This window comes from Coturnix japonica, chromosome 2, assembly GCF_054131305.1.
Source record: "Coturnix japonica strain WE chromosome 2, WE-NBRP24, whole genome shotgun sequence".
Lineage (NCBI taxonomy): Eukaryota > Metazoa > Chordata > Aves > Galliformes > Phasianidae > Coturnix > Coturnix japonica.
In genome coordinates this window covers 44,808,540-44,820,898 of record NC_140664.1, presented here as the reverse complement: position 1 = coordinate 44,820,898, position 12,359 = coordinate 44,808,540, and the positions used below count along the sequence as shown (strand labels likewise).

Below are 12,359 nucleotides of genomic sequence, written 5' to 3'. Positions count from 1 at the left end.
CCTCATTTCTTCTAATCAGTCCTTACCTCCATGTTTTTAGCATTATTCGCTGTTTAGATGTATTTTTGATTAAAAAAACATCTTTTTTTTTAATGGCTTGGATTTAAGCAGCCTATTATGAAATGTTATTTTATGTTTCTCTTTAAAGAAAAGAGTTATCATTTAGATGTATCTTAATGATATGTTATGCAAACTTGTGGATAATTCTCCTGGATCACCAAACAAAATGACAACACATTTTATCAAGATATCTCCATGCAACTTTATAATGATTAATTAAGCTTTGCTACCCACAAGTTAGGCAAAGGGTATTTTTAATTCTTAATTCTTGCTAATGCTTCAAGAAGCTTTGGGCTTGGACATTTTCAGCCTCTCAGATGTGGCTCCTTTGCTGGTGGGACTGGAAGAGCTGTATGTGAGCAATGGCGGTGCTTCCTTGCAGGTACTACCTCTGCTTGCAGCTGAGGGATGACATTGTGTCCGGCCGGCTGCCCTGCTCCTTTGTCACCCTCGCCCTGCTGGGCTCCTACACTGTGCAGTCCGAGCTTGGTGACTATGACCCCGATGAATACGGAAGTGACTATGTCAGTGAGTTTCGCTTTGCACCAAATCACACTAAAGAACTGGAAGATAAAGTGATCGAGCTGCACAAGAGCCACAGGTAGGTGGATGGAGGCTGTAGGTGTTGCGTTTCAATTCATATTCTGTTTTCTTAATATCGATGCTCAAATTGTTGTTTGTTTTCTTCAGGGGAATGACACCTGCTGAGGCTGAGATGCATTTTCTGGAGAATGCCAAAAAGTTATCAATGTATGGAGTAGATCTCCATCATGCCAAGGTATGGACTACATTTCTTCCTGCTGGGAACCCACAATCGTCATCTTTCTCACGTACCTGAATTTGCATGGACTTTGATTTATTCTTTCTTGTTGTTCTGAGACAGGCAGATTGGGGGATAAATCACTACTCAACATGAGGAAAGGTGACTCCTGGGATAATGGATGTTTCAGCCTATAGACTGTATGGTGTTTTTCGTCAACACACTGTGCTGAATAAACAGTCAAACCCTTTGGGGAAAAAAAAAAAAAAAAAAAAAGCCAAATGGACACAGTAATGAGAAAGGATATTAGAAGCTATCTGGAGAGTGATCAATTGTCATTTCCTTCAGCTACATTTTGCAATTTAATAAGGCCAAGTATGGCATTTTAGCTAAATAAACAGATCATTTCCAACATGCATAGAACTCTGAAGCAGTTGTTCAGCTGTGCTGAAGACCTAATCAGATTGATAGTCACAGGGAAACAGCAGCTGATCTCTCTTCTGACGTGTGGTCATTCCAGTTGACTGGAAGGGTAGTAATTCTGCTGGAAACATTGTTCCACAGTGAGGTGATTTCTGTAATGATTAGCAGGTTAAGTTAACCAAAAATGGTCATTTCTCTTGTGGCTTGGGAGAGCCACCTGCCAGCTTTGTATTTGTGGCTTTTCTTTATTTTTTGCCCAAATAAGTAATTACTTCACCCTCTGCTCTTCAACTTTTCTTCACTTATCAAAGTAAGGTTAATGGATGTTAACATCTTTGAGGTTAGCAAGCACCCTTGGCGAATAAGTACCAAACAAAGACTCCTGAGCTGAGCAGAGTGCTGCGTTTTCTGTAAAGGTCAAATTGCTGTGAGCCTGTTTTTATGCTGCAGCAGATCCTTTCAAGAACTGAGATAAATTTGCAGTTCAGATCTTGAAAGGGCCTGCAGCCTTTTCCCTGAGGCGTTTCATAGGAATTGTGCATGTGTGTTACAGAATTCAAGGCAGTCTTTTGTGTTCTGTTAATTACCTCTACTGAAAATGAAAAATCTGGGTATGGCTCAGTGGGCAGCACTTGACCAGGAGGCATGCCGCTGCTCTTCCTGTGTCTTGCAGATAGGCACAGAATCTTGAGGCACTTTTGGAGCAGAGATAGAAATGTATTGGTGAATGTCACTCAGTAGGTTTTTTTTTCCAACATCCTTTGTCCAACACAAAGAAATCTGAAGAACGGCACACAGTGAGTTCCTGTTCTCAATATGTTACGAGCTTCATTACTAAAATTTGACATAGCATGGCATTAAGGCCTGAATATTTTTCTTTTTAAATACTGGATAAAGGCTGTGAAATTTAAGTTAGGATGTCCTGAGATAACCTTTCTTTTCTCCTCCTTACAAATACCAGTATCCATTTTTACTTTTCTGTTCTTCATCTTGAAAGCCACGGAGAAAAGTAAGTTGGTAGGCAAGCCAATGTCTCTCTTAAGTAATTTTCTTAATATTAAAAACTGCATTGCTAACTGAACTGTGTATGTCTGTGGATTAAGAAACCCAATAGCAATGTCAGAAATTGAGCTAAAAAAGGAAAAATTAGAATTGGCATGAGAAGTAGCATTTAGTTTTAATTAGGCCTGCTGATGTGATGGGATGGTATCAGGCTGCTGGACAAGTGTCTCTGTGGGTGCCTTTTTGAAGTCATGTGGTGGCAGATGTCTCAGTGTCAGTGTCAATTCATTAAGGCTGTGCAGGTACCTGAGGTATTCAACAGATGCTGGGCTTGCCAACTGCTGTTAAAGCTAGCTCTCAATTAGCTAGCACAGGGCTACAATTAAAATTGTGTTCAGATAGAAAGATTTGTCCTCTGGGCTGTCAGCACTCTGACAAAACCTTCCATTCATATGTGGAGATGCAGGTATGTGGAGCTCAGTGTCTCCTGGTGTTACAGCAAAGAGTGTTGTGTTCTATGGCTCCCCCCCAAAAAAGCCCAATTTCCCTCTTACCCACGTTTTCATTTGCACCAATAATATCCCACTGAAAAGCAGCTTCTGACACCTACAAACTAAAGAAGCTTTGTCTGCATTGAGATCTGTTGCAAAGTTCTGTATTGAAAAGATACCTTTCTGGGGTACCACCATCTTTGTTGGAACACAACATCCTTTACTGATTTGCTTTTTAACACTAGAGTGACCTTGTGGTACTTAATTCCATGTTATATATCTGATTTTGAAACTTTTTTTTTTTTTCCAAGCTGTGCTGTTGCTTTCTTTTTATCTGAGCGCATATGCCTTTGTGCTCATCTTAAACATAATTACACTTCTACTGTGTGAGAAAACTAGCGGCAAATTAATAATTCATTTTTTGATTATCACAGAGTGACATCTTCATAGCTGCTGTTGTTAAACTTGTAACTTTAAGTTATTTTCAAATAATTACCAAAGGAATCCATTCTTTAAGACAGACATTTCTTTTCTCCAACACTGTTAATGCTTAGCTAAATAAAAAATAGCATTATGCAGGCTAGCGGTGATAGTGAACACCACAATCTTCTATGAAGATTGGCATAAACTACTTGAAAGCTTCTAAAGGAAAGAGAAGAAACTTAAAATACACATCTATTTAAGTATATTCTAGTAAGATTTTGGCCAAAGCTTTTATGATGCTAACATGTCTGACCTACATCTTGCTTCCCTGTCAAAATGAGTTATAAAACACCCACATTTAAAATAACCTTTCTGGTCTTAAATGCCCAACTTTCTGCCAGCTGGTCATTTCACATACAACAGCAGAGAAGTGAGTAAGTGAAAACACTGAACATTAGCAGAACAGAATTAAAGAAGCAAGAAAATCAGCCAAAACCAAGATGAGGTAACTACAGAAGAGAAATGGGTCTGATTCACAGCATTTACTCATGGAGAGTGGGAGATGCCGGGACTAGTAAATGTTTATGCTGTCCTACTTATTTTCAATCTTGCATTTATCCTAATGACATGTAAGAAGTAACTAAAGTGTATAATATGGTTAATATCATTATTTTAATGCCACATACAATGATACTCCCTCCTTTTGTAGTCTTTCTAAAAGATATCTTCTGAAACAGTGAGGTTCTCTCATCTGCCCAACCTTACTATTCCTTGCCTGAATGCAGTCAATGAGTAGCGTAGCTCTCAGCAATAATGTGTTTGTAGCTGATGCATTAAGAACAGGTAACTGAAGTAGAAACACAGTATGTAAATATCTGCATTGGTATTTAAAGAGAGAGTTATTCAACAGAGTGCATTGTCTGCTCTTCCAGGATTCTGAAGGAGTGGAAATCATGTTAGGAGTTTGCGCGAGTGGCCTCTTAATATACCGAGACCGACTCAGAATAAATAGATTTGCCTGGCCAAAGGTTCTGAAAATTTCATACAAAAGGAACAACTTCTACATCAAAATCCGACCAGGGGAGGTAAGGACATCCTGACACACATCAGTGAACAAACCTTTTCCAAAAATCCTGTGTTCTCATTGATTTGTTGATTTGTCATGTCTTTAACATTCCTCTTCATTTATATTTTTTAATTTGTGCTGATTTGCTTAGGAAAGATTAGGTAAATACTTTATTTAAAATACAGGTAAAATCTTCGGTGTTTTTCTGTTTACATCCCTGAACTCATGTAAACAGTAAATATAGCCATCTGCATGCAGAAAAAAGTTCATCCATATTACGAATACTTTGGGAATTTAAATAACGTTTTGCTTATTTGTGGGGTGCTCATCATCCACCATCATCTTGTGTATTGAATTAGTGTCTATTCATATTACCTACTAAGACATAGATAGGACATACCAAATTTTACAACCATATCAGATTATACATTTGGAGCCCAAGTCAAAATCCGGAGACTGATAGAAATGAGGCCAACATCCATCATTCGGCATTCTGCTGGCTACATGCTTTCGCCCTTCCAGGCTCATAGAAGCTCACGTTCTGACACTGGATGTGGTGTGAAATCTCGTACCCTGAGTGCCCTCTCGTGGCTCAGCCTGATGCATAACGAATACACCGACTGTAACGTGTTGGTTTACCTCCTATTAAGCATGTGCAACCAAAGAAATAGGATGATAAATCCTAGTGAAAAAAAGAAAACAGAAAAAGTTCAAGATCATCATAAGCAAAAACAGTGTCTCAGTTTCAGCTGCTGGTACAGCAGTCAGTTTCCAAAAAAAAACAAACATATCCATTTTAGAGGTTGAAGCTATACAGCAGGACAGAAGTCATTTGGTCAAGGACTCGCATTTCTCCCTTGATGCAGTATTACACTGGGACTCCTGACCCAACTACTGCCTTCATAAGTGACCTGGGAAATCTGTGGGAGCTACCCCCATTACTAGGAGCTGAGCAGTTTTACAGTTGTTATCCAAAATCTACAGTCCTGCATCACAACAGGCACAGTTTTAACAATCAATTTCACATCTTGAGTTTAATTTAAAAGAAAAAAGAATAGCCACTGGTGCTCCAAATCCTGCACTCAGGCTCTCCTTTTGAGCTTTGCTGGTGTTGGTATGTAGCTTTCTGTGACCAGGTCATAGTTACTTCTGCAGAATGATCAGTTCAGTCCATTTCAGATTACATTTGATGATAACATGATTCACCATCCCATGTGTTGTCTCTATCATCTTCACAGTTTTTTGCTATTTCCTGACGTGTTTCTCTCTTGTCAATTCCCCATAAAGATCCAGGCTTCCTTACAAGTGCCCTTCTACCTACCTTTCCCTGATCACAGCAATACTGTTTCATCTACTCAGCTATCAGCATGTAGTCATCAACATTGTACAGCAGTTGCAGCTGTCACAGCTTTTGCATCTGTAATCTAAACCTTCAGCACAACTGAGAGGTCACCCGCTGTTCCCAGCTAACTCTTTCAGTTACCTGATCTTCTTCTCATCTGTCCCAGGAGCCAAATTAGCTAAAAACACTGGGATTTACTAACTCTAGTTCTCCTTAATACAAGGCTGTGTGAGACCAAATCAGTCCCAGGGGACTACTGCTCCCCTCCAGGCTGTTATCAGGCTTCCTACTGTTCTTTAAACTGGTGAAGTTAAAACAGGGTTAAAACATTTACGTTTTGTTTGTTTTTTCTCCAAGAAATTTCTTAATTCTTAACTGATTATTTTGTTAATAGAGTTTATAGAGCATCACTGTCACAATCAAAAATATTTTGCTTATTATCTCGCTTTTCCCCATAAAACAATCCCCAGGGGCCGCCTGTGGTTACCACTCCCAGTTTCCTTCTGAAACTGTAGCCTGTAGAATGCATATATATGTGATTATATACCTCAGCATATACTTAACCATTGCAATTAGATTGCACAGACAGGAAATTAAGATGAACCTGTATACCTGTGCACACTGCCTAGATATAGTTGAGCTGTGTCAAATATGTATTCTTTCTTTTCCTACCTAGTTTGAGCAGTTTGAAAGTACTATTGGGTTTAAGTTGCCAAATCATCGTGCTGCAAAGCGCTTGTGGAAAGTGTGTGTTGAGCACCATACGTTTTTCAGGTATGTGGATGTCTTTTCCTAAAGGTGTGGTATAAGATGAAAAACTGTTGGCAGAGACTAAACCCTTCAAATCAAATTGTCTTTTTGATCAAGAAGTGGCTCTGAGCACTCCTTAAGAATACTAAACATTTAAAATCACCATATGGTTCTTCTTGCTTTATCTAAGCGTGATAATATCAGTCACTATAAGTAAAAAGCCTAAGGACTCTTCTTTGCATACATTTCTCTGTCTAGGTAGAGTAATGTATATGGAAAATTACTAGGGAGTATGTATAAGAGTGAAAATAAGAAAAAAAAGAAGTTGACTTAATTACAGATGAAGACACAGTAACATGTAGTATATTTTTTGGTCACCTACAGTCCCCAGCCCATTGATGTGACTTTTGCTTTACTGAGGGATTTCACAACCATGCATATACAGCTACCTTTTTGACACCTAAGAAGACCTGAAAATAGGTGTTCAACCTGAAAATAGGTGTTCAGTACTTAAAATTCCCTCTCAAGTCATCTGGATAAGTGAAGAATTTCTCTCCTTTTCTAAAATTATTGATTCAATCTCTCTGTACGTTTTTTATAAAATGTCAACTTAGTATCACAAGATCTAAAATGAAATTGTACATTTTTTGATGTTTTCTGGTTTTTAGTAGAAAGTCCATTTCTAAAGCATAAACTCCATAGCAGGAGAATGGATTCTTCAGCAAACTCAATAGCCGCAATACAGAGGGTGGGAAGGCTCTCACCTGAAAAATTTTGCACCTCTGTTAATGAATCCTGCACTAAATTCTTAGCTCTTTAGCTTAGAGATTTTACAGTATTATATATCAGGCATTATTTGATTCCTTTTTTGGCATAGACCTGTGAGATGCAGATCCCAATGGTGTTCTCCCTCCTGCAAAAGTAGTATGCTGATCTTTGGAGGATGTGAAGTAATCCCTGTGCGCTCGGTGTGTTTTAGGCTCCTTCTACCTGAAGCACCTCCAAAGAAGTTCCTCACGCTGGGCTCCAAGTTTCGCTACAGCGGTAGGACACAGGCTCAGACGAGAAGAGCCAGTGCACTCATAGACCGGCCTGCACCTTACTTTGAGCGGTCTTCTAGTAAACGTTACACAATGTCTCGCAGCTTGGATGGGGGTAAGGTCCTCTTTAGTTGGCTTGCTCAGAAGTTACAGTCGTGATGGTCACTGCTTTAAATTTGATGTAAACTTCTTGTAATTTCATATCCCCTGAGCTTCTGCTGAGAGGAGTATGTGAGTACCTGCACGCTAACTACATACCAGTGATGGAGGTTGTAACAATACAGCCAGCCCTTGTGCTACTAATGGCCTGCGCAGCACACAGCTTGTGTGGGAAAAGAAACACGACTTAACAGTTGTCTGCATTGGAACAGTTGTCTGAACTTGGAAATTAGGTCCATGAGATCTTGTAGTGGGAGTGTTCACGTGGGCAGTAGAGGGTAAAACCGTTGGGAAATTTCTTAGATGATGGTCCTAAAAAGCTTGCTGACTTTCAGCAGGGCATCTTCTCTGTTGTCCTGGAGCCTTTTATGAAATGACTGCCTGCAGTGGTTTCTCAGGAGCCATCTCCCACTTGGGAAGCCAGTGAGCCCCAAAGAGATGAGCAGGAAGCCATGTCCTTGTGTCATGACTTCTGCTCCCTTTCAGGAGAGAGAAAAGAGATCTGACACCAAGACCTGACAGTATTATGGGGAATGCAGTCTGTGGGTTGCCACAAGCAAGCTGCAGATAAATAATGTCCTAAACTTACTGCTACTGCAGCTACAAAGTGTTTGCCTGCAGGGTGTTCTGGGTCCCTGCTCTTCATGGGCCCTGTTCCTTGGGCTCACCCCTGCCAAGCACTTTCTTGCTTGGGAAAAGGACGGAGTACCAGATCTGCCAGACTGGGGCTTTCTCACTTAAGCAAGTCTGACTTCAGCACTCTGTCAGGATTTACAAGAGTAATTCTTTGGGTTTTGTTTAATTTGGCCTCTTTTTTGATTTTTGTTTTGTTTTGTTTCATATGCAGGTTTTTCTATTAAGTATGTATTTAAATTCACAGATGAATTATTTTCCTTCATAGAGTAATAACATGAGCGTCTTAGTCTGATGAGCCCTTTTTACAAACAACACTTTTGAGCATTGAAGATGGAAAATAACATAGGCAGGTTAATAGCAGGTCCCCCTCCTTCTCACTTTCTCTGTGGTTCATGGAATCAAGGTTTACTGCTCCTCTAGGTTAGGCCAATGTGTGATGTGTAGTCTCATCTACTTCATCAGCTGCTACTGTCAGCTATTGAGTAAAAATAGGTTGCAGTTCATTTTTGTAGAAAAAGAAAAATAAATATTGAGACTAAATTTAGAATCACTGTTTTTTAAAAAAAGAAAAAAAAAATTCTCCTGCCAAATATTACCAGCGAGTTTCAATGAATATATCTGATGCTAGGGAGAGGGGAAGCATTGATTTAAAAGTAGTAGTGACAAGCCTTCCTTTCTCCCCCTAAAGGTGCTGCTTGTCATTAATTATTTTGGAAACCTCTAATTCTGATGTGCTTCTTGCTTGTTACCAAGCAACTGGTGACCTGATTGCTATGCATGTGTCTCAAAGCAGAAATTACCCTTCTGCACTATTTTGTTTGTAACATCTAAACAAGATGTCTCCCTTTACTTGTTTTGCTTTCTTCCGCCTCCTAAGCTCTTTCCCAAGAGGCAAAATATCTGAAAGCTTTTCCTGAGCATTTGTTAGACTCTGCTGGGTTTTTATTATGGTAATTTGCCTAAGTGCAAATGGGGAAAAGATTTTTATTTTTTTTTTAAATTAATGCTTATGATTTGTTCACTAATCTTTTTACTGTAACACAAACATGCCAATAATGTTCTGCATCATGATTAATCACACTGTGATCCTGGCCCTGTGGTTTGCCACACATGCAAGTAACTTTGCACGTTTGATTAATCCCAGTGAATCAGTAATTAATTGCAGATCAAAGAGCAGGATCTGGGTATATATTAGTGTTTGTACTACATTCTATCTGTATATTTACTCTATTTTGAAATCCTTAATATACGGTTAAGCGCCGTGAATTAGCGAGCATTTACATCCTAGAAAACTCTGGTTTTATCCATTGAATCAAATACCATGACTTCCCAGAATTTTTTAGGATATCGAGCTCACTTAACTGACAGGATACTTGATAATAGAAAGATCAGATTTCTTGCTTCTGAGATGCTTCGTGTGTGTTATATCAATACTGTCATTTCCTGCAGTGCAGTGCATTATTTACCCTGCATTTGATCTGTACTGCTCTATAATGACAGATTAAAAAAAAAAATAAAAAATCTCTTCCCTCCCAAAGGCTGATGTTTTCCCATATGTTTCCTGCCTGATATATATAGCAATGCATTATTCTTTTCTGATGTTTTACTACAGTAGCAATGGCTTGCTAACATTTAACAACTGTGTAACGCGCACATTAGCTGCAGTAATGTGTGTATATGCATCCATAATATATGTTTATGCATATGAAAGTTAAAAGCTTTATTTCAAGTAAACAGTTTATTTAAATGTATGCACATGCTTCTGGTATCCTGACACGAGACGTAGCTTTGTTTTCAGCAATATCTGAATGTTTTACTAACCCAGCTTTTTAATTTTATGCAGCTTCTCAGCAAAAGCCATTTCAGACTTTCCCTCTTTAAATATTTGCTTTTAGCATCAGTGAATGAAAACCATGAAATGTACATGAAGGATTCTGTGTCTGCTGCAGAGGTTGGTACTGGCCAGTACGCCACAACAAAGGGCATCTCTCAGACCAATTTGATAACCACTGTGACTCCGGAGAAAAAGGCAGAAGAAGAGAAAGATGATGAAGAAGGCAAAAAGAAAAGAGCAGAGGAAGTCACCCCAATCTCAGCAGTACGCCATGACACAAAGGTAGAGTTCTTAGGGTTTTCTTTGTTAAACTGATCTGTTTGAAGAGTGCTCGGACCAGCACGGAATTGTTAGGGAGAGAGAAGATACTTCCTGCAGCTAGAGGAATGTAGAATATACACAGTATATGTATGTGCATCTAAATGTTTTGAATCAATACTTCTATAATCCTTTTGCATTTCATACGATTTAAAAGCCAATTATTGCCTCAGAATGTACTTTTTGAGAAGCAAATCCACTGAACAGTGGATCCAGAAATAGCCTAGACATGCATATTTTGCTCTTTTGGTCTTCAGTTGTAGTTTGACTTTAGCATGTCCATCACATATTTATTTTTTGTCAGGGCAACAGATTAGTTCTATGTCTGTATACATAGCTCTGTTCTTTAAACTGTTGTATTTTTCTCATTCCTTTTCCATAGCAGCATATTTGTTTTTATATATTTCAATGAGATTTTTTCCTATTACTTTTGGCCATTAGCATACTATTATAAGCTAGTTATCTGGCTTACAAAAGCATTTACTTTACTGTGAAGTTTTCACTAAAGAAAACAATTTTTATTGATGATTCTCTCTCTACTCAGTTGCTAAATTTGGCTTGTCTGTCTCCAAGCTCAATCCCACCACCACTGCATATAAGTAACACGCACAGATGTGGATTCTAAGAAGAGTAAATCAGAGAGACAGAGAAGATGCTGAATTTCTAAGAATGATAGTGAGGATAAGTGAGTTAGAATGAGAAAAGACTGTGTAGAATGCCTTCTGTCTCATACTTTGAAGAGAAAAAAACAATATGGAGAATTGAATATAGGATATCATGTAAAAAGTTTGCTAAGGAACAGATTTACTAATCAACATTTATGCTCTGCATTTGTGAGGAAGAAACTTCAGTCCTTTATACTCACAAAACTGATCATGAATGCCAATCTGAGAGTCTGAACTTCGAGTCTTACCACATAATGAGTGTGAAAGGTGCAGGTCCTCAAGTAAAGAGCTGCAGTTAAGGTACAAAAATCAGAAATGAACTGAATTACCAAAACTGCAGATGAGCAAAGACTTCCTGCAATTGTAGAACTAAGAAGATAATCTCTGTAGAATTTAACTAGAGTCTCTTTGAAATTCCATTAGTTTCTGCATGGAGAAACATGGAAGAAAATCAAATATGCATAAAATATCCAGTTGAAACTAATTCTGTTCCGAATGTTTGTTAATTTAGGTCAATGGAGAGGTTCAGCTGTATTTCAAAGATCACATGTTCCTTGTAGATGGCTAGAAATAGTCAGAGCTAGGAAAACATCTTGATGATTCTTAAACACATACAAATGAATGAATTTTACTCCCCAGAAGGTGAGTTCAGTTTAAACCACCCATTAACAGAGTTTCAGTCCAGTAATTATAGAGGGATCTTAGTCCTGCTTCACATTGGACCTGTCAAAAGTTTGTCATTCATTATAAAGAGAGTAGTCTCAAGAAACACAGGATATGATTGAAATCATATTCGTGTTTAAGAATATATACATCAACCTACACTTTTTCTACCAGGATGTTTTTTCTTTGTTTTATCCATACTTCTTATTCATTGTTCTAAATATTAATGCTGCAAAGATGTCCATATGTGAATAGTCTGCATTAGCAAAGAAGAAATTTACTTTTGGCTTTTTTGCCTTTACAACATGAAGAGAAGTTCTGTGTATTTACCTCATACAAAGTCCCATGAGTCCATCAGCATTAGATTTTGGCTCAAGTTTACTGCATTAAGTTCACAAAGATACTTGTTTAAGTTAGGCTTGGTTTTAGTTGCTGATTTCTGGAATGTAAGTTGCCTGAACTGATTGATTTATTTTAAAAATAAAACAAAATGTGAACTGTTCTTGCTAAGGAAGAGAGAGAAGCAAAATATTAGGAGGAAGGGAATTGACTCCTGTATGTAAACCTTGGGCTGAAATCACATTCCTGCTGTTGGGATGCCTGGTAAAGATTAGGCTTAGCAGCTAGCTTGATGCCACCTGTATCTAAAATTGAGATCCAGCTCACTGGCTCAGATTTGGCACCAAATTGATAAAGGCTATTTTGGCTCTGAAGTCATTTTGGTCCT

The 12,359-nt window shown here is 38.4% G+C and overlaps 1 protein-coding gene across 50 annotated transcripts in view; it reads left to right on the top strand.

Moving 5' to 3' along the window:
* Positions 1-12,359, top strand: part of EPB41L3 (erythrocyte membrane protein band 4.1 like 3) — a 147,878-nt gene that overhangs the window by 112,483 nt on the left and 23,036 nt on the right. For 36 of the 50 annotated variants that reach the window (XM_085539697.1, XM_085539691.1, XM_085539695.1 and 33 more), the window contains exons 7-12: positions 443-661; positions 751-838; positions 4,092-4,244; positions 6,244-6,341; positions 7,297-7,472; positions 10,048-10,268. In XM_085539697.1, coding sequence (XP_085395823.1) covers positions 443-661; positions 751-838; positions 4,092-4,244; positions 6,244-6,341; positions 7,297-7,472; positions 10,048-10,268 — 955 coding nt within the window. The remainder of the gene's footprint in view (positions 1-442; positions 662-750; positions 839-4,091; positions 4,245-6,243; positions 6,342-7,296; positions 7,473-10,047; positions 10,269-12,359) is intronic. The other 14 variants (XM_085539699.1, XM_085539694.1, XM_085539693.1 and 11 more) reach the window with 1 other exon arrangement.